The sequence below is a fragment of the Apodemus sylvaticus genome, chromosome 1 (genome assembly GCF_947179515.1).
Source record: "Apodemus sylvaticus chromosome 1, mApoSyl1.1, whole genome shotgun sequence".
NCBI classification, from domain to species: domain Eukaryota; kingdom Metazoa; phylum Chordata; class Mammalia; order Rodentia; family Muridae; genus Apodemus; species Apodemus sylvaticus.
In genome coordinates, this window is record NC_067472.1 from 64,888,582 (window position 1) to 64,915,929 (window position 27,348).

General features: G+C 42.8%; 1 protein-coding gene across 1 annotated transcript; it reads left to right on the top strand.

Annotated features, from left to right (window-relative positions):
• Positions 1–304: 304 nt before the first annotated feature.
• On the top strand, positions 305–1,228 carry LOC127678792 (olfactory receptor 13G1-like). The gene has a single exon (XM_052174019.1). The coding sequence runs from the start codon at positions 314–316 to the stop codon at positions 1,226–1,228; it is 915 nt and encodes a 304-aa protein (XP_052029979.1). The 5' UTR covers positions 305–313.
• The last annotated feature ends 26,120 nt before the right edge of the window (positions 1,229–27,348 follow it).

The following is a 27,348-nucleotide window of genomic DNA, read 5'->3' on the forward strand; positions in this document are numbered from 1 at the left end:
TCCACACTCCCTGAAGTCTGGGGAAAGAACATTCCCAATGGAGAAAGATCCTGCATCTCTAAGGTTTATGAGTGGTCACATCAGTCTCCTAGAAAGACCTGCATCTAGAATGATTCCTGCATCCTTGGCTGGCTCAGAGTTCTCTTCCTACCCTATGTAATACCTAGTTTTGGACTCTGGGTGAGTCTCACCACATCTGAGTTGGGTCATCAGCACAAATTGGAACTAGAGCATGTCTTTTGTCTTCAGATCCTTTCAGAGTTGCCAAAGAAAATCCACTGCCCCTGGATCCTGAGTCCACTCCAGCTTTATAATGAATGGTACACTGGTCACTGAGTTTCTCATCCTGGGATTCTCAGAGATGCCTCACCTTCGGGTACCACTTCTCCTCAGTTTCCTCTGCCTATACATGGCTGCAATCTCAGGAAACCTGCTCATTATGATGACAATCAGTGCAAGCCCAGCCCTGCATACCCCCATGTACTTCTTCCTGGTCAACTTGGCCATGGTGGACATCCTCTGCACCTCCACCATCCTACCCAAACTACTGGACAGTATGATGGCTGGGAGGACCATCTCTTATGGGGGCTGCATGTCCCAGCTCTTCTTCTTCACATGGTCACTGGGGGCAGAGCTTCTGCTCTTCTCAGCTATGGCCTATGACCGTTTTGTGGCCATCTGCTGTCCCCTGCACTATAGTGCTTGGATGGGCCCCAGGGTGTGTGCATTCCTGGCTGGCATTGTCTGGGCCATCAGCCTGACTAACACTAGCGTGCACACAGGCCTGATGCTGCGTCTACCATTCTGCAACTCCAATGTGATAGAGCACTTCTTCTGTGAGATTCCCCCACTGTTGAAGCTCTCCTGTGCTCCAACCCAATTGAATGAGGCCATGGCCTTTGCTGCAGATGTGTTCCTGGCTGTAGGGAACTTCTCTGTGACAATCCTTTCCTATGGCTTTATTGTGGCCAGTATCCTGAGGATCCGTTCAGCTGAGGGCAAGCGACGGGCCTTTTCCACCTGCTCTGCACACCTCATCGTGGTCTCCATGTACTACTCCACTGTCATTTACACCTACATTCGCCCTTCATCCAGCTACTCTCTGAACAAGGACAAGGTGGTGTCCATCATCTACACCTCGGTGGCACCCACCTTGAACCCCCTCATCTATACTCTGAGGAACAAGGATGTCAAAGTTGCACTCCGGAGACTTCTGTCCTGCTGCTGAGCCTGTGCCATTACCACTGCATTCAGCTGGCTGGACTGGGGGATCACAGGTTAGGTAGATGTCTCTGTTCCTTTGCTGAGGACATATTTTGTTGAACTTCCAGGGACAAGTGTTCAACTAATGCCCTTCAGGGAGGAAAAGGCTTGAAGCAGCACTTGATACCTTGTAGGATCATGGGGTATCCAGATAGTTATGGATCTCAGTTGTCAAATGACTTCCCCAAAATGTCAAATGTGGGTGTGGCCTATTCCTATCCCTCTCTGCCTACAGCAGTCACATGAGCCAGGAGCTCTGGGTAGACACTGCCTTATGCCTGTGTTCCCTTATTACTTACAAAGGGTACTCAGCCCTGGTTGTAGCTGGCATGTAGGCAAAGGACCTGAGGATATAAAGGGTTCTGGGAGTTTAGGACAATTGGCATTATCATGAGTAAAACATCTGAAATTTTTTATTTCCTTTCTCATTTTAGTATATCTATGAAAGAGATTTTTTTCCAGGAAGTGCTTGCCATTCTGTGTGCATGCTGTGACAGTGTGTGATAAGACCTGCCTTTGCCTTCCATCCCATCCAATATGAACCATCAATGCTTCAAAGCAGCTTCCCTGACAAAACTGGTTCTCATCCACGAGGGTGTCAGCAGAAGTTTGCTAGATGCTTGAGAGTTCTTGATGCCAGAGCCTTATAATTTACACTGTGAAGTAATGCAGCATGGGTGCTGTGTGGTTGGGACATGTTGTTTTGGAGGATATGGCCTGGAAGGGAGCTGTGGGAGGGAACACAGGTGCTGTCCTTCAGGAGCTGTTCACTTCTTGGAACATTCAGAAACCGTCAGTGACCCATCCAAATCCTCACTTCTGCTCTGGCTGTCTGAAGGTTATGGACTAAACTATGATGGCCTTTTGACCTCTTTGCCTCTTACTGGTTGACTCTTGTTATCCTCAATATTAGTTTTTGTCTCCTCTCAATATTCATTGAATTAACTAAATAATTACTGCATTTAAAATTTATTTTTAATTTTACATATGTGTATAGTATTTTTATCATGTCACCTTCTCCTTTCAACCCTTCCTATGACTTCTTCCTTTCAAGACCATGGCTTCTTTTTCTTTATTAATGCTGCCTTTACATATATATATATATGTGTGTGTGTGTGTGTGTGTAAATGAATATGCAATAAAACATGCTAAATCAATTTAGAGTTATTCATATTTATATGCATTTAGAGTTGACTGCTTAGTACTGGACAACCTAATTAGGGGGCTAGTCCATGGGAAAGACTGATTCTCTTTGTCTGCAGTCATTAATTGTCTATACCTACTTGGATTTTCACCATCCACATTAGCTTGCTAACTGGAGTTGTCATTGTTCAAGTCTTTTTAACTTTATATTATTGAAGTTCCATGGATACAGCTTCCTTAACTTATGTTAAACACACAATGTTGGAGCAGACATCTTGGTCCTCTGAGTCATAATTTTGCCAGTCCTTCTCTGATGTTATTGAGACTTAGATATGAAGGTTGTGTTGTAGATAAATACATTAGGGCTAGACAACTCACAGTCAGTTGACCTCTGAATTTTGATAAATCATAGCTTTCTTATTGGTCTTTGCCTGCTGAAAAAAAGAATCTTCTTTGATGAAGAGTGAGAGCTACACTTATCTGTGTGCATAAGGATATTATGATGATTTCATTAAGAGATTATATTGGTTTGGAAAAGTAGCATTAGTAGGTTCTTCTCTATATATGTGACCTGTCTAACTAGAGGTAGTAAGCTAGATTTGTAGCACCAGGCATTCTGTCCTACTGGGTGGACCTTTAGTCCAATTAGACAGCTGTTAGTTATGGCCACGATATAAGTGCTACTGTTGTATAATTAAGAATATCGTATTATGCTGTTTCTAGCTGTGGTTCACATATATCACAGTGGCAAAGATACTGATGGCTGTTCTTCTTTGTCAGCCTCTATATCACCTACAAAAAGGAACTTGTCTGATGGAAGTTGATGTATTCTCTAATCTACATATAAAACTGTGAACTTAGGGGGCAGCTTATTACTGTGTATGTTTAGTAAAATAATAATATTAAATTCTCCCCTAAATCAGGGCTTTGGTCCAGTTGACAGTGTCAGCTATGAGTTTCATCCTGTGGAGTGGGTCTTAAATACAATCCTAAGTGGCTGATCACTCCTATAACATTCATGCCATTTTTTTAATTAGTGGATATATTGCCCAGACATTCATAATTGTGGCTCACAGGGTTCACAGCTAGGTAAGCTCTTTGATTACCTTTCTTCCCTAACAGTATCATAGAACACTGGACAACCAACCAATCGATGTGGTCTTCTTGGTCCCTACATCTTGGGTAGCACAGAGAAAATGCAGACATAGTTCATGGTGGTCAGATCACAAAGAAGAATAGACATGCAGCTATAGAGCCCCTTGTTGGAGTTGACTAAAACACGGTTCCCATAAGTGCCACAGTGTACAAGAATAAGAAATAGCTGGTCAGGAGAAGTGACAGACTGCAAAATCTGAGAATCCCTGTATTAGGAACTCTACACCAGTGTCTGGGCAGAGTTCAATATCAGTATAAACTGTACCCAATTGCAAGAATCTGAGATAAGGTCAGGGGTCATGATTTCAAAGTTTGGTTTTCATACCTGATCACTATGAAAGTTGCCCTGCTGTCAGAAATATAAGGAGTGCATGTGTTTCTCTCATTGGAGATTATTTATTGTTACATTCTGCACCACATCATTTTGACAATGACAGATACTTAATATATTTTTCATTTTCTTCCCTGAACCTTTCAGTCTATACATTTAGGTTCTGAGAGACATGTTTTTTTATAGAGTATATTGTGATCAAGGTTTTCCCTCCCTCGTATCTTCTCAGATGCTCCTCACCTACCCACCAGGCACATGTGGTGGCCATGAGTGGCCTGCTCTTGAGTTGCATGGCCACTGGGGGTCATGAGTAGAGCATGTTTATAGGTATTAGGGAAGGAATAGGAATGGGCTAGAAGAGAGAGGGTTGAAAGAGTCCAATGGGTGGAGTAAATGGGAGGAGGTCTATTGTGAGGTTTGGTGCAGTTCCCAGGGAGTTCAGTCTAAGAGAGAAGCCAGAACTCTCCAAGTGGTCTGCTACAGGGCTAAGGATGAATCTGAGGGATTTGTAAAGAAGTGCAGGATCTTGTTCAGATCATCTACCTGATTCCTAGGCCAGTGTAGCCAGTGGGTTTGCAGTTACCCTGTGCCTCCAGGCATTGGAGGCTAACACAAAGGGATGGTGTAAAAAACAAAGGCTGGGTCTCCCTCAAGGATCTTCAGTCTCCATGAAATGGAGGCAGAGAGGGTGGACAAGTGTAGAGAGCTTTATTGGGGTGCCATGCCACCTGGCAGGAACTTGACTTTGACCAATGTGAAGGTTCTCTCCCAGCCTTTGATCAGGAACTCCTGTGCTAGCCATAATCTTCTCCACCTGGAGTGGAGTGCTCAGACCAAGGTGAAGCCCATTGTTCTTCAAGGACCTGAAGTTTCCTGAGAAACACTGGTCACCTGCGGAGCAACTGAACAGGTTCTATAGAGAAGTTTTGAGCCTTTGGGGGAAGGGTTTTCCCCTGCCTATATATTTGGAGTTCTCCATTAAACTTTGAGACTTTGAATAGCAGGTGTTGTCTTGGTCTCCATATCTTTTGGCCACCTTCCCATACATCCCCAGCTTCCCTTCCAGGTAATCCATTCAATGTAACTGCAGGCAGTTACAGGCAAGCTCCTGTAAATGGTTCCTAGGTAGGGGTGTTGAGTTTTATTTCTATTGTTGGTATTTCTACATGGTCAGATTAGTGGGCATGGCCATCTATGTCTGCATGTAGAGTGACCATTGGTGAATATAACAGTTTGGTCATGGACTTGACATACAATGTCAAGCCATGTTTATAGACTATTTTCATGGGTATATCCCTAACGTGCTTTTTCATTCAAATTGTGAGACAAGAGAATAGAAACTAAAGGGGAGGTTCAGATACAGCTGCCACACTCTCATGTATTTCTCCTACTTCATCCTATCTCTGCTGAATGCGAACTGTATGGCGACCATCCTACCCATAGTCTTGAAGAGCCTTGTAGCTAGGACTGCCTCACCCAAGTGATTGTCTTTACTTGGGTCTGGAGTACTGAGCTCTTTTTCTTCTTTGCATGGACTATAACCTGGCCATCTGCCAGCTTTGCACTAGGGCACCATTATGAATACAATACAGGTCCCCTGTGGCCTTGGAAACTTTTGTGTAGATCATAGGTGCTGTAAAATACTTAGTGCTCACCATGTCTCACTGTCCATTTGTGTTTCCAATCTGATATCACAGTTCTTCTGAAAGATTCCATCAATATCATTGCTATGTTGGAGTCCCACCTTCATCAGAATATCATAAGAGTCCTTGTAGACATGTTTCTGAGTGGCCTAAACTTCTTATTGTCCATGCTTTCTTTTGGCTTCATAATCACCAGCATCTTGCTCATCTGCTCTGTTGAGGTCAAGAATGCCCATTCTCCACCTGTTCTGCTCACCCAGTAGTGGTCATACTGTATTACTCCACAGGGATCTACATCTAATCTACATCTACCTCCAGCCCATTCTGTGATCTGCTGGACTCCTGGAAAAGGCCATAAGAATTTGGTATAGCCACTCCTGGGCATATACCCAGAGGATTCCCCACCATGTAATAAGGATACATGCTCTACTATGTTCATAGCAGCCCTATTTATAATTGCCAGATGCTGGAAAGAACCCAGGTATCCCTCAACAGAAGAGTGGATGCAAAAAATGTGGTATATCTACACAATGGAGTACTATTCAGCCATTAGAAACAATGAATTCATGAAATTCTTAGGCAAATGGATGGAGCTAGAGAACATCATACTAAGTGAGGTAACCCAGACTCAAAAGGTGAATCATGGTATGCACTCACTAATAAGTGGTTATTAACCTAGAAAACTGGAATACCCAAAACATAATCCACACATCAAATGAGATACAAGAAGAAAGCAGGAGTGGTCCCTAGTTCTGGAAAGACTCAGTGAAACAGTATTTGGCAAAACCAGAACGGGGAACTGGGAAGGGGTGGGAGGGAGGACAGGGGAAGAGAAGGGGGCTTACGGGACTTTCGGGGAGGGGGGGGGCTAGAAAAGGGGAAATCATTTGAAATGTAAATAAATTATATCGAATAAAAAAAAATTAGAATCACTCATAGTAAGGGCAAGTGAGCTACATCTAAACAGGTTTCCTGGCTAATTAAAATGCATTCAAAGGACAGACAGCTGCTCTCTCACAGAAGAGAGCCTGAATACTCATCATAGCATATAAGGCCATTAATGTTATCCACCCAGTGTATCTTAACTAACCTACCTATTAAGACTGAGTGCAGGTGTTGGAGAGGGTGTGGAGAAAGAGGAACACTCCTCCACTGCTGGTGGAGTTGCAAATTGGTACAACAACTCTGGAAATCAGTCTGGCGGTTCCTCCGAAAACTGGGCACCTCACTTCCAGAAGATCCTGCTATACCACTCCTGGGCATATACCCAGAGGATTCCCCACCATGTAATAAGGATACATGCTCTACTATGTTCATAGCAGCCCTATTTATAATTGCCAGATGCTGGAAAGAACCCAGGTATCCCTCAACAGAAGAGTGGATGCAAAAAATGTGGTATATCTACACAATGGAGTACTATTCAGCCATTAGAAACAATGAATTCATGAAATTCTTAGGCAAATGGATGGAGCTAGAGAATATCATACTAAGTGAGGTAACTCAGACTCAAAAGGTGAATCATGGTATGCACTCACTAATAAGTGGATATTAACCTAGAAAACTGGAATACCCAAAACATAATCCACACATCAAATGAGATACAAGAAGAAGGGAGGAGTGGCCCCTGGTTCTGGAAAGACTCAGTGAAACAGTATTCAGCAAAACCAGAACCGGGAAGTGGGAAGGGGTGGGTGGGAGGACAAGGGAAGAGAAGGGGGTTTGCGGGACTTTCGGGGAGTGGGGGGGCTAGAAAAGGGTTAATCATTTGAAATGTAAATAAATTATATCGAATAAAAAAAAAAAAGAATTGAAGACCCAGAAAAGAACCCACACACCCATGATCACTTGATATTTGACAAAGGAGCTAAAAACATCCAGTGGAAATAGACATCATTTAAAAAAAAATGATTCTGTATCAACTGGAGGTCAGCATTCAGAAAAATGCAAATCTACCCATTCTTCTCTCCTTATACAAAGCTCAAGTCCAAGTGGATCAAGACCCTCCACATAAGATTCAGGCGGCGGCAGTGCTGCAGTGGCTGATCCAGCTGAAGGGCCATCAGCAGTGGAACCAAGGCCACACAGGGTCCAGTTAGGCCCTGTGCCCATGACCACTGACCTTCGCTGACCAGCCGGGCTGCAAGCAGCTGCGGTTTTGCGGCGCCTTTTGTTGCACGGAAGCCACATCAGAACTCGGCCTCCTGCCAGTCAGGAGAGGCTCACCTCCATCTTGGTTTCGGACTCCAGAGAGATCGAACAGACTGAGGTACACAAACATAATCCGAGGCCAACACCACGGGGGTCTGAGCCCGATGGGCGTTGGCCTGCACCCAGGCCCTGGGCTGTTCGGGGGGGCCATCGGGTTCCCAACCCAGCCAGGAGGTTTTTTGCCCTGGCATGCGCGCGCGCCGCCATTTTGCCTACAGGACAACAGAGAGCTCTGGCGGGCAGAGCCATTACAGGCATAGCCTGAGGCTAACAAAGCGGGAGTCTGGGCCCCAAAAGGCCCAGGACTGATCCCAAGAACTGGGCAGCTTGGTGGACCATCTGTGTGTCAACCCGCCCAGGAGGTTGTTAGCACAGCAGACTCTCCCGGCGCTTTCGGGGAGCGTGAGCACACACGCCCGCCATCCTGGTCACCTGGCAGACCCAATTAACAGTCATAGCCCTAGGGGAACTTTGCTCAGACCTTGGCCTCCCAGGCTCTTGCCTGGACTCAGGGCCTGGGCAGCCAGGCTAACCTTGTGTGTGCCAGCCCGGTTGGGGGATCAGCTGCCCAGTGGAGTGATCAGAACACAGGGGAAGTCCCAGCAGCATACACAGTCGGCGCTCCCTGGGGGTGCACACGGGCTCCATCTGGTCCACAGACACAATCTGGGGCAAGGCCTCAGGCGGGAGCCCTCAGCTCAACTCTCTCCGCTTCCGGATCCAGATCAGCCTGGGTGGCGGCACCATATCTCCAGGTCCTGCAAGAGGCTAGAGGGGATTCCCGGCAACCAGCGGGGAGAAGTCAGTGTGCTCCGGTGAATCCAGCGGGCCCCAGCAGGAGCCTTCGGGTGCCTGCTTTGGGATCTGAACAGCCTGGGCAGCAGCACCCTGTCTACAGGCAGTGCAGGAGGTAAGCTGTGCACCAGAGGCCAACTGGGAAGGGGCAGCTTGCACTGGTGAGTCCAGCATTGACAAGACCAACTAACACCAGTGAGAACTAGATGGCAAAAGGCAAACGCAGGAACGTCACTAACAGAAATCAAGGCAATATGGCAACATTTGAACCCAATTCTCCTCTACCAACATGTCCTGGATACTCCCATCACACCAGTAAAACAAGATTTGGATTTAAAATCACTGGTCATGATGCTGGTACAGGTACACATGAAGGACATACTTAAAGAAATTCAGGAGAAAATGCATCAAAAGTTAGAAGCCCTTGCAAGGGAAACACAAAAATCATTGAAAGAAATCCAGGAGAATACAAAAGCCAACAATGAGGAAACACAAAAAACACTTAAAGAAATACAGGAGAACTTTGGTCAACAGGCTGAGGTCATGAAAGAGGAAACACAAAAATCTCTTAAAGATACCATGAGGTGCTGAAAAATAGGTATATTCTTTTGTTTTAGGATAGAATGTTCTATATATATCAGTTAAATTTAATTGGTCCAAAGCTTCAATTAGTTTCATTGTGTCCTTGTTTAGTTTCTGTTTTCCTGATCGGTCCATTGAGGAAAGGGCAGTGTTGAAGTCACCCACAATTATTGTGTTAGGTGCAATGTGTGCTTTGAGTTTTAATAAAGTTTCTTTTATGAAAGAGGGTGCCCTTGCATTTGGAGCATAGATGTTCAGGATTGAGAGTTCTTCTTGTTGTATTTTTCCTTTGACCAGCAAGAAGTGTCCCTCAGAGTCTCTTTTGATGACTTTGGGTTGAAAGTCAATTTTATCTGATATTAAAATGGCTACTCCAGCTTGTTTCCTGAGACCATTTGCTTGTAAAATTGTCTTCCAGCCTTTTACTCTAAGGTAGTGTTTGTCTTTGACCCTGAGGTGTGTTTCCTGTAAGCAGCAAAATGTAGGGTCCTGTTTACGTATCCAGTCAGTTAGTCTGTGTCTTTTTATAGGGGCATTGAGTCCATTGATGTTAAGAGATATTAAGGAATAGTGATTGTTACTTCCTATCATTTTTGACGTTATTTTTTAAATTTGATTGCTTAACTTCTTTTGGGTTTGATGAAAGGTTACTATCTTGCTTTTTTCAGGGTGAAGTTTCCCTCCTTGTATTGGTGTTGTCCTCCTATTATCCTTTTTAGGGCTGGGTTTGTGGATAGATATTGGGTAAACTTGGTTTTGTCGTGAAATATCTTAGTTTCTCCATCTATGCAGATTCAATGCAATACCCATCAAAATCCCAACTCAATTCTTCACAGAGTTAGAAAGAGCAATTATCAAATTCATCTGGAACAACAAAAAACCCAGGATAGCTAAAACTATTCTCAGCAACAAAAGAAAATCTGGGGGAATCAGTATGCCTGACCTCAAGCAATACTACAGAGCAATAGTGTTAAAAACTGCATGGTATTGGTACAGTGACAGGCAGGAGGATCAATGGAACAGGATTGAAGATCCAGAAATAAACCCACACACCTATGGCCACTTGATCCTCGACAAAGAGGCTGAAAATATCCAATGGAAAAAAGATAGCCTTTTCAACAAATGGTGCTGGTTCAACTGGAGGTCAGCATGCAGAAGAATGAGAATTGATCCATTCTTGTCTCCTTGTACTAAGCTCAAATCCAAATGGATCAAGGACCTCCACATAAAGCCAGACACTCTGAAGCTAATAGAAAAGAAACTGGGGAAGACCCTTGAGGACATTGGTACAGGGAGAAAGTTTCTGAACAGAACACCAATAGCGTATGCTCTAAGAGCAAGAATTGACAAATGGGACCTCATAAGGTTACAGAGTTTCTGTAAGGCAAAGGACACCATCAAGAGGACAGATTGGCAACCAACAAATTGGGAAAAGATCTTCACCAATCCTACATCAGATAGAGGGCTAATATCCAATATATATAAAGAACTCAAGAAGTTAGACTCCAGAAAACCGAACAACCCTATTAAAAAATGGGGTACAGAGTTAAACAAAGAATTCTCACCTGAAGAACTTCGGATGGCGGAGAAGCATCTTAAAAAATGCTCAACTTCATTAGTCATTAGGGAAATGCAAATCAAAACAACCCTAAGATTTCATCTTACACCAGTCAGAATGGCTAAGATTAAAAATTCAGGAGACAGCAGGTGTTGGAGAGGGTGTGGAGAAAGAGGAACACTCCTCCACTGCTGGTGGGGTTGCAAATTGGTACAACCACTCTGGAAAGCAGTCTGGCGGTTCCTCAGAAAACTGGGCACCTCACTTCCAGAAGATCCTGCTATACTACTCCTGGGCATATACCCAGAGGATTCCCCACCATGTAATAAGGATACATGCTCTACTATGTTCATAGCAGCCCTATTTATAATTGCCAGATGCTGGAAAGAACCCAGGTATCCCTCAACAGAAGAGTGGATGCAAAAAAATGTGGTATATCTACACAATGGAGTACTATTCAGCCATTAGAAACAATGAATTCATGAAATTCTTAGGCAAATGGATGGAGCTAGAGAGCATCATACTAAGTGAGGTAACCCAGACTCAAAAGGTGAATCATGGTATGCACTCACTAATAAGTGGTTATTAACCTAGAAAACTGGAATACCCAAAACATAATCCACACATCAAATGAGATACAAGAAGAAAGCAGGAGTGGTCCCTGGTTCTGGAAAGACTCAGTGAAACAGTATTTGGCAAAACCAGAACGGGGAACTGGGAAGGGGTGGGAGGGAGGACAGGGGAAGAGAAGGGGGCTTACGGGACTTTCGGGGAGTGGGGGGGGGGCTAGAAAAGGGGAAATCATTTGAAATGTAAATAAATTATATCGAATAAAAAAAAATTAGAATCACTCATAGTAAGGGCAAGTGAGCTACATCTAAACAGGTTTCCTGGCTAATTAAAATGCATTCAAAGGACAGACAGCTGCTCTCTCACAGAAGAGAGCCTGAATACTCATCATAGCATATAAGGCCATTAATGTTATCCACCCAGTGTATCTTAACTAACCTACCTATTAAGACTGAGTGCAGGTGTTGGAGAGGGTGTGGAGAAAGAGGAACACTCCTCCACTGCTGGTGGAGTTGCAAATTGGTACAACAACTCTGGAAATCAGTCTGGCGGTTCCTCCGAAAACTGGGCACCTCACTTCCAGAAGATCCTGCTATACCACTCCTGGGCATATACCCAGAGGATTCCCCACCATGTAATAAGGATACATGCTCTACTATGTTCATAGCAGCCCTATTTATAATTGCCAGATGCTGGAAAGAACCCAGGTATCCCTCAACAGAAGAGTGGATGCAAAAAATGTGGTATATCTACACAATGGAGTACTATTCAGCCATTAGAAACAATGAATTCATGAAATTCTTAGGCAAATGGATGGAGCTAGAGAACATCATACTAAGTGAGGTAACCCAGACTCAAAAGGTGAATCATGGTATGCACTCACTAATAAGTGGATATTAACCTAGAAAACTGGAATACCCAAAACATAATCCACACATCAAATGAGGTACAAGAAGAAAGGAGGAGTGGCCCCTTGTTCTGGAAAGACTCAGTGAAGCAGTATTCGGCAAAACCAGAACGGGGAAGTGGGAAGGGGTGGGTGGGAAGACAGGGGAAGAGAAGGGGGCTTACGGGACTTTCGGGGATTGGGGGGCTAGAAAAGGGGAAATCATTTGAAATGTAAATAAAAAATTTTATCGAATAAAAAAAATCTGAAAAGGAAAAAAAAATCTCTTAAAGAATTACAGGAAAGCACAAACAAGCAAGTGAAGGAGCTAAGCAAAACCATCCAGGATCTAAAATCAGAAGTAGAAACAACTAAGAAAACTCAAAGGGAGACAACTTTGGAGATAGAAAGCCTTGGGAAGAAATCAGGGGACAGAGATGCAAATATCAACAACAGAATACAAGAGATAGAAGAAAGAATCTCAGATGCTGAAGATTCCATAGAAACCATGGACTCAACAGTTAAAGAAAATGCAAAATGCAAAAAGCTTGTAACCCAAAATATCCAGTAAATCCAGGACACAATGAGAAGACCAAACCTAAGGATTATAGGCATAGATGAGAGTGAAGATTTACAACTTAAAGGACCAGCAAATATCTTCAATAAAATTATGGAAGAAAACTTCCCTAACCTAAAGAGAGAGATGCCCATGAATATACAAGAAGCCTACAGAACTCCAAACAGACTGGACCAGAACAGAAATACTTCCTGTCACATAATAATCAAAACACCAAATGTTCTAAACAAAGAAAGAATATTAAAGGCAGTAAGAGACAAAGGCCAAGTAACATATAAAGGAAGACCTATCAGAATCACAGCAGACTTTTCACCTGAGACGATGAAGGCTAGAAGGTCCTGGGCAGGTCTCATGCAGATTCTAAGAGAACACAAATGCCAACCAAAACTACTATATCCAGCAAAACTCTCAATCACCGTAGATGGAGAAACTAAGATATTTCAGGACAAAACCAAGTTTACCCAATATCTATCCACAAACCCAGCCCTACAAAGGATAATAGGAGGAAAACACCAATACAAGGAGGGAAACTTCACCCTGGAAAAAGCAAGATAGTAACCTTTCATCAAACCCAAAAGAAGTTAAGCAATCAGATTTAAAAAATAACGTCAAAAATGATAGGAAATAACAATCACTATTCCTTAATATCTCTTCTTTTTTTTCCCCTGTCCTTCCACCCACCCCTTCTCACTTCCCCTTTCTGGTTTTGCTGAATACTGTTTCACTGAGTCTTTCCAGAACCAGGGGCCACTCCTCCTTTCTTCTTGTACCTCATTTGATGTGTGGATTGTTTTGGGTATTCCAGTTTTCTAGGGTAATAGCCACTTATTAGTGAGTGCATACCATGATTCACCTTTTGGTATGGGTTACCTCACTTAGTATGATGCTCTCTAGCTCCATCCATTTGCCTAAGAATTTCATGAATTCATTGTTTCTAATGGCTGAATAGTACTCCATTGTGTAGATATACCACATTTTTTGCATCCACTCTTCTGTTGAGGGATACCTGGGTTCTTTCCAGCATCTGGCAATAATAAATAGGGCTGCTATGAACATAGTAGAGGATGTATCCTTATTAAATGGTGGGGGGAATTCTCTGGGTATATGCCCAGGTGTGGTATAGCAGGATCTTCTGGAAGTGAGGTGCCCAGTTTTCGGAGGAACCGCCAGACTGATTTCCAGAGTGGTTGTAACAATTTGCAACCCCACCAGCAGTGGAGGAGTGTTCCTCTTTCTCCACACCCTCTCCAACACCTGCTGTCTCCTGAATTTTTAATCTTAGCCATTCTGACTGGTATAAGATGAAATCTTAGGGCTGTTTTGAATATCTCTTAACATCAATGGACTTAATGCCCCAATAAAAAGACACAGACTGACTGGATACATAAACAGGACCCTACATTTTGCTGCTTACAGGAAACACACCTCAGGGTCAAAGAGTAAAAGGATGGAAGACAATTTTACAAGCAAATGGTCTCAGGAAACAAGCTGGAGCAGCCATTTTAATATCAGATAAAATTGACTTTCAACCCAAAGTCATCAAAAGAGACTCTGAGGGACACTTCTTGCTGGTCAAAGGAAAAATACAACAAGAAGAACTCTCAATCCTGAACATCTATGCTCCAAATGCAAGGGCACCCTCTTTCATAAAAGAAACTTTATTAAAACTCAAAGCACACATTGCACCTAACACAATAATTGTGGGTGACTTCAACATTGCACTTTACTCAATGGACCGATCAGGAAAACAGAAACTAAACAGGGACACAATGAAACTAATTGAAGCTTTGGACCAATTAGATTTAACAGATATATATAAAACATTCTATCCTAAAACAAAAGAATATACGTTTTTCTCGGCACCTCATGGTACCTTCTCCAAAATCGACCATATAATTGGTCACAAGACAGACCTCAACAAATATAAGAAGATAGAACTAATCCCATGCCTCCTATCCGATCACTATGGAGTAAAAGTGGTCTTCAATAGCAACAAAAACAACAGAAAACCCACATACATGTGGAAACTGAACAATATTCTACTCAATGATACCTTGGTCAAGGAAGAAATAAAGAAAGAAATTAAAGACTTTTTAGAACACAATGAAAGCAGTGCTAAGAGGAAAACTCATAGCCCTGAGTGCCTCCAAAAAGAAAATGGAGAGAGCATACATTACCAGCTTAATGACACAACCTGAAAGCCCTGGGGAGTACAAGGCAGGAAATCATCAAACTCAGGGCCGAAATCAATCAAGTAGAAACAAAGAGAACCATACAAAAAAATCAACAAAACCAGGAGCTGGTTCTTTGAGAAAATCAACAAGATAGATAAACCCTTAGCCAGACTGGCCAAAGGGCACAGAGAAAGTATCCATATTAACAAACTTAGAAATGAAAAGGGAGATATAACAACAGAAACTGAGGAAATCCAAAAAACTCATCAGATCCTACTACAAGAGCCTGTACTCAACACAACTGGAGAATCTGGAGGAAATGGACACTTTTCTTGACAGATACCAAATACCAAAATTAAATCAGGACCAACTAGACCATCTAAACAGTTCCATAATGCCTAAAGAAATAGAAGGAGTCATAGAAAGTCTTCCAACCAAAAAAAGCACAGGACCAGATGGTTTCAGTGCAGAATTCTATCAGACCTTCAAAGAAGAGTTAACACCAATACTCTTCAAACTATTCCACAAAATAGAAACAGAAGGAACACTACCCAATTCCTTCTACGAAGCCACAATTAGGCTGATAGAAAAACCACACAAAGATCCAACAAAGAAAGAGAGCATCAGACCAATTTCCCTTATGAACATCGATGCAAAAATACTCAATAAAATTCTTGCCAACCGAATCCAAGAACACATCAAAACGATCATCCACCATGATCAAGTAGGCTTTATCCCGGGAATGCAGGGTTGGTTCAATATACGGAAATCCATCAATGCAATCCACTACATAAACAAACTCAAAGAAAAAAACCACATGGTCATTTCATTGGATGCTGAAAAAGCATTTGACAAAATTTAGCATCCTTTCATGCTTAAAGTCTTGGAGAGAACAGGAATTCAAGGCCCATACCTAAACATAGTAAAAACAATATACACCAAACCGGTAGCCAGCATCAAACTAAATGGAGAGAAACTTGAAGCAATCCCACTGAAATCAGGGACCAGACAAGGCTGCCCCCTTTCTCCTTATCTTTTCAATATTGTACTTGAGGTACTAGCTCGGGCAATTCGACAACATAAGGAGGTCAAAGGGATACAAATTGGAAAGGAGGAAGTCAAACTATCATTATTTGCAGACAACATGATAGTCTACCTAAGTGACCCAAAAAACTCCACTAGAGAGCTCCTACAGCTGATAAACAACTTCAGCAAAGTGGCAGGTTATAAAATCAACTCAAGCAAATCAGTGGCCTTCCTATACTCAAAGGATAAGCAGGCTGAGAAAGAAATTAGGGAAATGACCCCCTTCACAATAGCCACAAACAGTATAAAGTATCTTGGGGTGACTCTTACCAAACATGTGAAAGATCTGTATGACAAGAACTTCAAGACTATGAAGAAGGAAATGGAAGAAGACCTCCAAAAATGGGAAAACCTCCCATGCTCATGGATCGGTAGAATCAATATAGTTAAAATGGCCATTTTGCCAAAAGCAATATACAGATTCAATGCAATACCCATCAAAATCCCAACTCAATTCTTCACAGAGTTAGAAAGAGCAATTATCAAATTCATCTGGAACAACAAAAAACCCAGGATAGCTAAAACTATTCTCAGCAACAAAAGAAAATCTGGGGGAATCAGTATCCCTGACCTCAAGCAATACTACAGAGCAATAGTGTTAAAAACTGCATGGTATTGGTACAGTGACAGGCAGGAGGATCAATGGAACAGGATTGAAGATCCAGAAATGAACCCACACACTTATGGCCACTTGATCCTCGACAAAGAGGCTGAAAACATCCAATGGAAAAAAGATAGCCTTTTTAACAAATGGTGCTGGTTCAACTGGAGGTCAGCATGCAGAAGAATGCGAATTGATCCATCCTTGTCTCCTTGTAGTAAGCTCAACTCCAAATGGATCAAGGACCTCCACATAAAGCCAGACACTCTGAAGCTAATAGAAAAGAAACTGGGGAAGACCCTTGAGGACATCGGTACAGGGAGAAAGTTTCTGAACAGAACACCAATAGCGTATGCTCTAAGAGCAAGAATTGACAAATGGGACCTCATAAGGTTACAGAGTTTCTGTAAGGCAAAGGACACCATCAAGAGGACAGATCGGCAACCAACAAATTGGGAAAAGATCTTCACCAATCCTATATCAGATAGAGGGCTAATATCCAATATATATAAAGAACTCAAGAAGTTAGACTCCAGAAAACCGAACAACCCTATTAAAAATGGGGTACAGAGTTAAACAAAGAATTCTCACCTGAAGAACTTCGGATGGCGGAGAAGCATCTTAAAAAATGCTCAACTTCATTAGTCATTAGGGAAATGCAAATCAAAACAACCCTAAGATTTCATCTTACACCAGTCAGAATGGCTAAGATTAAAAATTCAGGAGACAGCAGGTGTTGGAGAGGGTGTGGAGAAAGAGGAACACTCCTCCACTGCTGGTGGGGTTGCAAATTGGTACAACCACTCTGGAAAGCAGTCTGGCGGTTCCTCCGAAAACTGGGCACCTCACTTCCAGAAGATCCTGCTATATCACTCCTGGGCATATACCCAGAGGATTCCCCACCATGTAATAAGGATACATGCTCTACTATGTTCATAGCAGCCCTATTTATAATTGCCAGATGCTGGAAAGAACCCAGGTATCCCTCAACAGAAGAGTGGATGCAAAAAATGTGGTATATCTACACATTGGAGTACTATTCAGCCATTAGAAACAACGAATTCATGAAATTCTTAGGCAAATGGATGGAGCTAGAGAACATCATACTAAGTGAGGTAACCCAGACTCAAAATGTGAATCATGGTATGCACTCACTAATAAGTGGTTATTAACCTAGAAAACTGGAATACCCAAAACATAATCCACACATCAAATGAGATACAAGAAGAAAGGAGGAGCGGTCCCTGGTTCTGGAAAGACTCAGTGAAACAGTATTTGGCAAAACCAGAACGGGGAACTGGGAAGGGGTGGGAGGGAGGACAGGGGAAGAGAAGGGGGCTTACAGGACTTTTTGGGAGTGGGGGGGGCTAGAAAAGGGGAAATCATTTGAAATGTAAATAAATTATATCGAATTTTAAAAAAGTAAAGCTTACACATCTGAGGATAAATGAACAGGTGTGTTGCCCTTCACAACAAGTTTTATGGGTCACTGATATTCAAATGATTTAAAATATTGCACAAGACATAACATGTACTCACTGATAACTGAGTCTTTGAAGAAAGTGCTTAATTCAGTACCATAATAACTAGTTTAGGAGTAAAAGGGCATAAATTACAGTGTACTATTTGAATAAGTTAATGATGACAGAATAAACTGCCATATTAGAAACTCAATGTACTACACTGTTATTTATTTTCTATGTTAAATATGTTTCATGTCTAGTACAGAAAACAATTTTCAAATGATATTTACAAATTGCAATAAAAGATGAGAAATGTACACTTAAAAAAAAAAAGAACCTCCACATAAGACCAGACACACTGAAGCTTATAGAGGAGAATGTGGGGAAGAATCTTGAACACATGGGCACAGGGGGAAATTTCCTAAATAGAACACCAATGGCTTAATCTCTAAGAACAAGAATCAATAAATGGAATCTCATAAAACTGCAAGGGTTCTTTAAGGCAAAGGACACTGTCAATAAGACAAAATGGCAACCAACAATCCTACTAATATCCAATATATACAAATAACTCAAGAAATTAGACTCCAGAGAGCCAAATAACCCTATTAAAAATGGGGTACAGAGCTAAACAGGGAGTTCTCAACTGAGGAGACTTGAATAGCTCTGAAGCACCTAAAGAAATGTTCAGCATCTTTAGTCATCAGGGAAATGCAAATCAAATCAACACTGAGATTACACCTCATACTGGTCAGAATGACTAAGATGAAAAACTCAGGGGACAGCACATGCTGGAGAAGATGTGGGGAAAGAGGAACACTTCTCCATTGTTAGTGGGATTGCAAGCTGGTAAAATCATTCTGGAAATCAGTTTGGCCATTCCTTAGTAAAGAAGACATAGTACTCCCTGAGGACCCAGCTATACCACTCCTGGGCATATACCCAGAAGATCCTCCAACATGTAATAAGGTCACATGCTCCACTATGTTCATAGCAGACTTATTTATAATAGCCAGGAGCCGGAAAGAACCTAGATGTCCTTGTGGTATATATACACAATGGAGTACTATTCAGCTATTAAAGACAATGACTTCATGACATTCTTAGACAAATGAATGGAACTAGAGAGTGTCATCCTGAGCAAGATAACCCAATCACAAAAGAACACACATGGTATGCAGTCACTGATAAATAGATGTTATCCCAAAATCTCAAAATAAACAAGTTACAATTCACAGACAACAGGAAGCTCAAGAAGAAGGAGGACTGAATGGGGGTGCTTTGGATCCTTTGGAAAAAGGAACAAAATACTCACAGGAGCAATAAAGGAGATAAAGTGTGGAGCAGAGACTAGAGGAAAGGCCATGCAGTGACTGCCCTACCTGATTATTCATCCTATAAACAGCAACCAAACCTGACACTATTATAGACCAGAAGAAGTACATACCAAAAGGAGCATGCATGGTTGTCTCTGGAGGGGTCCTGTCAGATCCTTACACCTAGAGAGTCAGATGCCAGCAGCCAACCATTGGACTGGGCATGGGGTCCCCAATGAAGGAGTTGGAGGGCAGTCCAGAGGAGCTGAAGGGGTCTACAGCCCTATGGGAAGAACAGCAATGTTGGCCACCCAGATGCCCCAGGACTCCCAGGGTCTAAAGGGGCAACCAAGGGGCACACATGGTTCCAGCCAAAAATGTGGCAGAGGAATGCCTTGTCAGGCACCAGTGGGAGGAGTGGTCTTGGTACTGTGAAGGCTTAATAGATGGCCCAACAAGGGGAAATCGGGGTGGTGGGGGGTGGGGAGGTAGGAATGGGTCGGGTGGAGGGGCATATACTTGGAGGCAGGGGGTAGAAGGAGGGGTGGGGGGTTTTCAGGAAGGGGGAAACTGGGAAAGGTTTTAGCATTTGAAATCTAAATGAAGATTATATTCAATAAAAAAAAAAGGTTGACACCTCCACCTGCTCCACTTCCTCTTCCACCATCCCCACTCAGTCTGGTCCTTGACCTCTTGCCCACTCAAGGGAGGCAACAAGTACATAGATCATAGAGTCCATTTTTTACTGTAATTGGCTTTGTTTGAATTGTCGATTTGAAAGTATCTCCAGACATTCTAGGACAGTGCATTCAAGGCATAGAGCTGAGGAGAAGAGACAGGTTAATTTCTGATTCATCTCCTCATACTGATTAGAGCTAACTCTGAGTACTTTGTCTCATGTCTTCTGTCTCATGAACATAACCATGTCATTTGCCAATGCACAAATTGTTTCCTCTAACCAGAAAGGAGAGAGATTGTTCAACCCAGAAGCTTGTGCACTGGGGCCTTGGTACCTGCTTTTATGATATGGTTAGGTACTGAGAACATGTCCTTGTTTCTACATGTAATTATGTCATATTGGGAGTTGAAGACCTACTCTTGATCACAGATATAGGAGGAAGCTGAGCATTTGGAAGAGATGGCTAAAGCCCTTGCATTACTAATGCAGCCTCTCCCAGACTGTGCTGGCCATGCTTCATGCTAGTTTGCAGAGTAGAGAGGGTCCTAGTGAGGCAATCCCAGCAGTGTTCCCAGAGGTTGCTTTGGAACCTGGTTCATGGCTGTGACCAACAAATTGTGATTAAACTTATGGATGGCTTAATCACAGGCTGAAATTATGTGCACTGGGGCACAGGATTCAATGTACACATGTCAGAGATTGTTGCTAGTACAGAGAATGTGGAATAGACAGAAGCAGGGAAGGGCTGGAGGAAGATGATGGACAATACACTAGTCCTTGTTCCTTTAAGCAGCTCAGTGAGATGTGATTGGGCCTCTGAATCTAGGAATACAATTAAGGCATGAATCTGATTACTGAGGTAAGGAGAATGTGATGGTTCATATATGATTGATTCAGGGAGTGACCCTATTAGGAAGTGTAGCCTTGTTGGAGTGGGTGTGTCACTGTGGGTGTGGGCTATAAGACCCTCACCCTAGTTGCCTGGAAGTCAGTCTTCCACTAGCAGCCTTCAGATGAAGATGTAGAACTCTCAGCTCCTCCTGCATCATGCCTGCCTGAAAGCTGCCATGTTTCTGCCTTGAAAACAATGGACTGAACCTCTGAGCCTGTAAGCCAGCCCCAATTAAATGTTGTCTTTTATAAAACTTGTATTGGTCATGGTATCTGTTCACAGCAGTAGAACTCTAACTATGACAGAAGTTGGTACCAGAATTGAGGTATTGCTGTGATAGGCATGACCATGCTTTTGTTTGGAAGAATGTCAATTTGGGGACTTTGGATTTGGAAAGCCACAGAATGCTTTAAGTGGGCCTTAATGGGCCAGCCTAGTAGGAATATGGAAGACTGGTTCTGAGGGTCATTTGAACTGTGTAGGCTGGATGGCCCAAGGAGTTTCAGTGGAGAAGAACTTTAATATGTGGCTGAGAGACTGCTTTTGTGATATTTTGATGAAGAACATGGCTGCTTTCTGTCATTGTCTGAAGAGACTGCCTAAGGTTAAGGTAAAGGGATTTATACTTATTGCATCTGCAAAGGAAGTCTCAAAAATGCCCAACAAAGACTTTGTTCTCTGGTTAAGTGTGATGAAAAGAATTTTGAACAAACATAGCAAGCTGAAAAAGGAAAAGTATAAAATATATAGTTTGAATATTAAAGGGACTCCAGGAAGTGAAATGGAGCTAAATTCAAGGATATTGGAGGTCAGCATGCAGAAGAATGCGCATCGATCCATACTTATCTCCTTGTACCAAGCTCAACTCAAAATGGATCAAGGACCTCCACATAAAACCTGACACACTGAAACTAATTGAAAAAAAAAAACTGGGGAAGTCCCTGGAGGACATGGGCACAGGGGAAAAGTTCCTGAATAGAACACCAATAGCTTATGCTCTAAGATCAAGAATTGACAAATGGGACCTCATAAAACTACAAAGTTTCTGTAAGGCAAAGGAGACCGTCAAAAAGACAAAACGTCAACCAACAGACTGGGAAAGAATCTTCACCAACCCTAAATCCGACAGAGGGCTAATATCTAATATATACAAAGAACTCATGAAAGTAGAACCCAGAGAACCAAATAACCCCATTAAAAAGTGGGGTACGGAGCTAAACAAAGAATTTTCACATGAAGAACTTCAGAGAGCTGAGAAACACCTTAAGAAATGTTCAACATCATTAATCATTAGGGAAATGCAAATCAAAACAACCCTGAGATTTCACCTCACACCAGTCAGAATGGCTAAGGTCAAAAACTCAGGAGACAGCAGGTGTTGGCGAGGATGTGGTGAAAGAGGAACACTCCTCCACTGCTGGTGGGATTGCAAGATGGTGCAACCACTTTGGAAATCAGTCTGGCTGTTCCTCAGAAAACTGGGCATGTCACTTCCTGAGGACCCTGTTATACCACTACTGGGCATATATCCAGAGGATTCTTCAGCATGCAATAAGGACACATGCTCCACTATGTTCATAGCAGCCCTATTTGTAGTAGCCAGAAGCTGGAAAGAACCTAGATGTCCTTCAACGGAGGAATGGATACAAAAAATGTGGTATATTTACACAATGGAGTACTATTCCGCCATTAGAAACAATGAATTCATGAAATTCTTAGACAAATGGATGGAGCTGGAGAACATCATACTAAGTGAGGTAACCCAGTCTCAAAAGATCAATCATGGTATGCACTCACTGATAAGTGGATATTAGCCTAGAAACTTTGAATACCCAGGACATAATCCACAAATTAAATGATAGAATTTGCTCTGTTCTAGACTGGCCTTGAACTCAGAGATCTGCTTGTCTTTGCCTCCTGGAATTAAAGGCTTGTACTACCTTGCCTGGACCTAAATTTATATGGGTGGAATCTTGCCCCAAGGTCACCACTTCCTTAATTCAATTTAAGTCCAAATGGAATGGAGGAGTGGGCCCTGGTTCTGGAAAGACTCAGTGCAAGAGTATAGGGGAATTCCAGAACAGGGAAGTGGGAAGGGGTGGATGGAAGAATAGGGGGACGGAAGAGGGCTTATGGGACTTGCGGGGAGTGGGGACCCAGAAAAGGGAAAATCATTTGAAATGTAAATAAAAAAATAAAATAAAATAAAAAAAACAAAAAAAATTATTAGGCAAGCTACCAAAGTGAGAAAAAAAATGAATTAAGGAAGTGGTGACCTTGGGGGCAAGATTCCACCCATATAAATTTAGGTCTAGGCAAGGTAGTACGAGCCTTTAATTCCAGGAGGCAAAGACAAGCAGATCTCTGAGTTCAAGGCCAGTCTAGAACAGAGCAAATTCTATGTGAATAAAAACTTAAATCCAGGCTTGGTGGACCACAGCTTTAATCCCAGTGCTTAGGAGACAATCATGCAGCTCTCTTGAGTTCAAAGTCACTCTATGGAGCAAGATTCAGGACAGCCAACTTAGGCAGTGAAGGACCTGGGGAAAAGGAAGCTGGTGATAACATAATAGAACAAGGGGGGCAGTGTTCCATCTCCTGCAAGCAGCAGAACTCAGCAGCTTCGGCCATGTGTCTCTGGCTTTATATTTAAGAGAAGGAGTCTACTGGGATAATTGATGCTGGTTAGCTGGAGCTAAGAAATTAGTGGTGATTAAGAAAAGACCAGCATCGCTTAGGTGAAATCTTGTGGGAAGTGTTTTCTGAGAGCACAAAGAAGCTGTATTCCAGAGACAGCCAAAGTTGTACCTCAGGCTGCAGCTGTACTTGGTAACGTGTAAGAATCATCCAGGTCAAAGAAAATAAAAGAATCATTCAGGTGGTCCTGGTTTTGAAGGCATGAAGGCATCATGAAGAACAGCTGAGGTTTGGCACTGTGAGAGGCCGTGGAAGACCATTGGTGAAAGTGCAGCCTCAGCTGTAGTTTACAACCCAGGATTGAAGGGGTCATGCAAAGGAGTTGAGCCTTGGTACCATGAAGAGAGGCTTTGGTGAAGCACAGTTGGAATGGAAGACCATAGCATATTGGAGATGCCACTACCATGGGATGAGCACCAAGAATAGCAGTGGCAGTGGAGTGGATCAACCTGAACTTAGAGTGCTACAGAGGGCAGAGCAGGAGAAGTGACTCCAGTTCTTTGGAGATGCACAGAAGATCATGTGTGGATCTCAGACACTGGAACAAGAAGCTGTAAAGCTGAAATTGACTTGGGGACCCCAAGATGTTGAAGGTGCCAGAGCAACATGATGCCTGCCAAGGAAAGGTGCTAACAGGGAGTGGAACAAGTCCAGGAAAAAAAAAAAACCTTGTTGCAGTCAACAAAGATGAAAAAGGAGTTGAAGATCAGAAGTCTGCTTTGACATCAGACATGGAGATGCAGTGTTTGGAGTTTGCCCAGCTGGTTTCCTGTCTTGATTGGGGGGTTACAGTTAAGTGATTGGATAAACCTTAAAAGAGACCTTGAACTTTGGACTTTAAACACTGTTGAGACTGCTATAGACTAGGGGCACTTTTGAAGTTGGTCTAAATATATTTTTTATTATGCTATGTTTAGATATGGCTCCCATACACTCATGTTTCAACAAGCCTATGGGGGCCAGGGAGTGAAATGTGCTGCTTCATATATGATTGGTTCAGGGAATGACCCTATTAGGAGGTGTAGCCTTGTTGGAGTGGGTGTGTCACTGTGGGTGTGGGCCATAAGACCCTCACCCTAGTTGCCTGGAAGTCAGTCTTCCACTAGCAGCCTTCAGATGAAGATGTAGAACTCTCAGCTCCTCCTACACCATATCTGCATGCATGCTGCCCTGTTTCTGCCTTGATCACAATGGACTGAACCTCTGAGCCTGTAAGCCAGCCTCAATTAAATGTTGTCTTTGCATTTGCAAAATGCATTCATTGGTCTGGTGTCTGTTCATGGTGTCTGTTCACAGCAGTAAAACCCTAACTAAGAAGGGAGTATATATCAAGGTCCAGCCTCAGCATGGATAGGTGCCCAGGCCAGAGCCCAGGTGTCAGATAAGGCATAAAGCTTGCCATGGCCATAGAAGAACCAGGTAGCCATGTTGTAACATAAAGTGGTTCATGCCCCTGCAGGCCACAGCAGTCATGTAACTTTCCTGGGGAGAGAGCATCATCCTGGACCCAGACCAGCACTAGTCTAGCACACTGTGCTAAGGGCAGGCCACTTCAGATTTGGGATGGGATGGTATCATGCTTAGGTGAAGTTTGTTCTTGCTCACTGGGTGAGGAAAGTGGACATGAATTTTGACAGCTGCAGAGCCCAAGGACATTATCCACTTAGAGGAGATGAAACTGCATGGTGACCAGTGACAGTCTGAGCTAGAGGACAGCAGACAGTGTTGGGGAAAGAGCTCTGACCTTGGCCTCACAAGGGTTTCTATCTGGAATGAGGGACTCTTTGGGCCTAGAAGAAATAGTGGTTTGGGGAGTTAATTGGCCAAGGCGCAAACGTTGTACCCTGATGTACATGAGTGTTCCCTTTACCCTCCACTGTCACTGGTGATATAGGAAGACAGCAAGTCTTTGGGTAGCAGGAAAGACAAGCTGCTGTTGGGTCCCTAGTCCTACAAGTGATTGTTGTGTTGCCTGAGAAGAGGTTTGGTCATCTCCCCAGCCACTCCTATTCAGGAAGCCAGTGTGGTTTTCCCTAATTGGTCTCTCAGGGTCTGGATTCTCCCCGTGAGTACTTGCCTTTCCTATAATAAATGATACAGGGCCTCTGGTTCTGACAGTCATCTTAATTTACCCTCTATACTTAGAAATGTCACCATTTGCTCTTTAGAATTATTTAGTTTAATCTGATTGGTTTTGTAATGAATGCTTATGGTTAACTCTCTCTATGAGATTGTGTGCACATGCACAAATGCACATGTGCGCACGTGTGAATTCTCAGTTTGTCTTTCTTTCTGTCAGTCTGTCTGTCTGTGTGGTGCTGAGAAATAAATTTCTGGAAAGGACACCTTGGAAGATTCTTGACATAGGCTTGCCATGTGAGTTGTGTATTGACTGTGAATTTTCATGTGTCAATTATAATGATAGTTTTTGTAATAGGTTTGGGTTATTGAATTTTACTGAGTGACCAGGTGCATGGGATCACTTAAGCTGGCATTTTCAAGAAAATTCTGTAAGCATCTGAAAACAATCGAACAACTTTTACAAATCATAGCATAATCTCCTCTAAGAGCCTCCCTGTAGGTCCCTAATATCTGTGTCTCTGTGCCCTTCACTGTTTCTCTTTCTGCCTTTCCCTGCCTCTGTCTCTGTGTCTTTCTATATGTTTCTCTGACTCTATCTCTGTTTTCTATTTTTTTTTGTCTCACAGTTTTTATTCCTCTGTGTCTTTCCAATCTGTGTCTTTCTTTGTTTCTATATCTGTCTATCACTGCCATGTGGGTGGGGTGGGGTAGGGTAGGCAGGGCTCATATCTCCTTATTTGTGTCTTGTCTCCCTTTCTGTCCCTGTGCTTCTGTCTCTGTCCTTTTATCTCTGTTTCTTTCTATCCTTACCTCTTTTTCTTTGTTCCCTTGTACCCCATTTTCAGATCTCACATTGAAATACATAGCATCTCCTATGCAGGGAGCACCCTCCATTGTGCATGGGGTCTACTGCTTTCTGGACACCCCTACAGGGACACAACCTTGAAATATTCATTCACCTCTCAAACATTTTCTGAGGGAGATAGGAGTGTTGAGGCCCGGGCCCAAATCAGAAAATTATTTGTATGATGCTGGTTTTATACAGGTGTATGAAAATCATAAAAAAAATAGAATCTAGTGAACTGTTTGCAAATATAACCTTTGGGCTCCAATACTTGGAAAGTTAATAGTTTATATAGTCTGTCCTTACCTTATCACCTGGAGGGTGACTCTTACGTATCTTACCATACTTGGTTTAAGGCTTTCTAAATTCAGCTGCAGACATTTAATTCTGACACAAATACATGGCTGCATGGATACAGGAGTGAGAGAGGACTCAGTCTTGCCTGGTGCCCTTACTCATACATCCTAGTTTAAAGCTTTCAATCCCACAGTTTCAATAACACAGACAGGAATGACTATAGTTTGTATAGGTGAGTGCACCAGTCACCAGTCATGATGGTTAATGTTGTTCTATATGGCCAGGTGAGGGACGTTTTGCCATCTTCTTCCTTTCCTGTTACCACCCACTGTCTGAGCTCTTGAATAGAAGTTAATCACACCTATCCATCTTACCAGGGCACACAGACTTTCAATCCATGGAATATTCCTGCTCCTGCACCATACTGACTGAAGTCTGGGGAAAGAAACCTCCTGGTGTAGAAAGGCCCTGCATCTCTAAGGTTTATGAGTAGCTACATCAGTCTC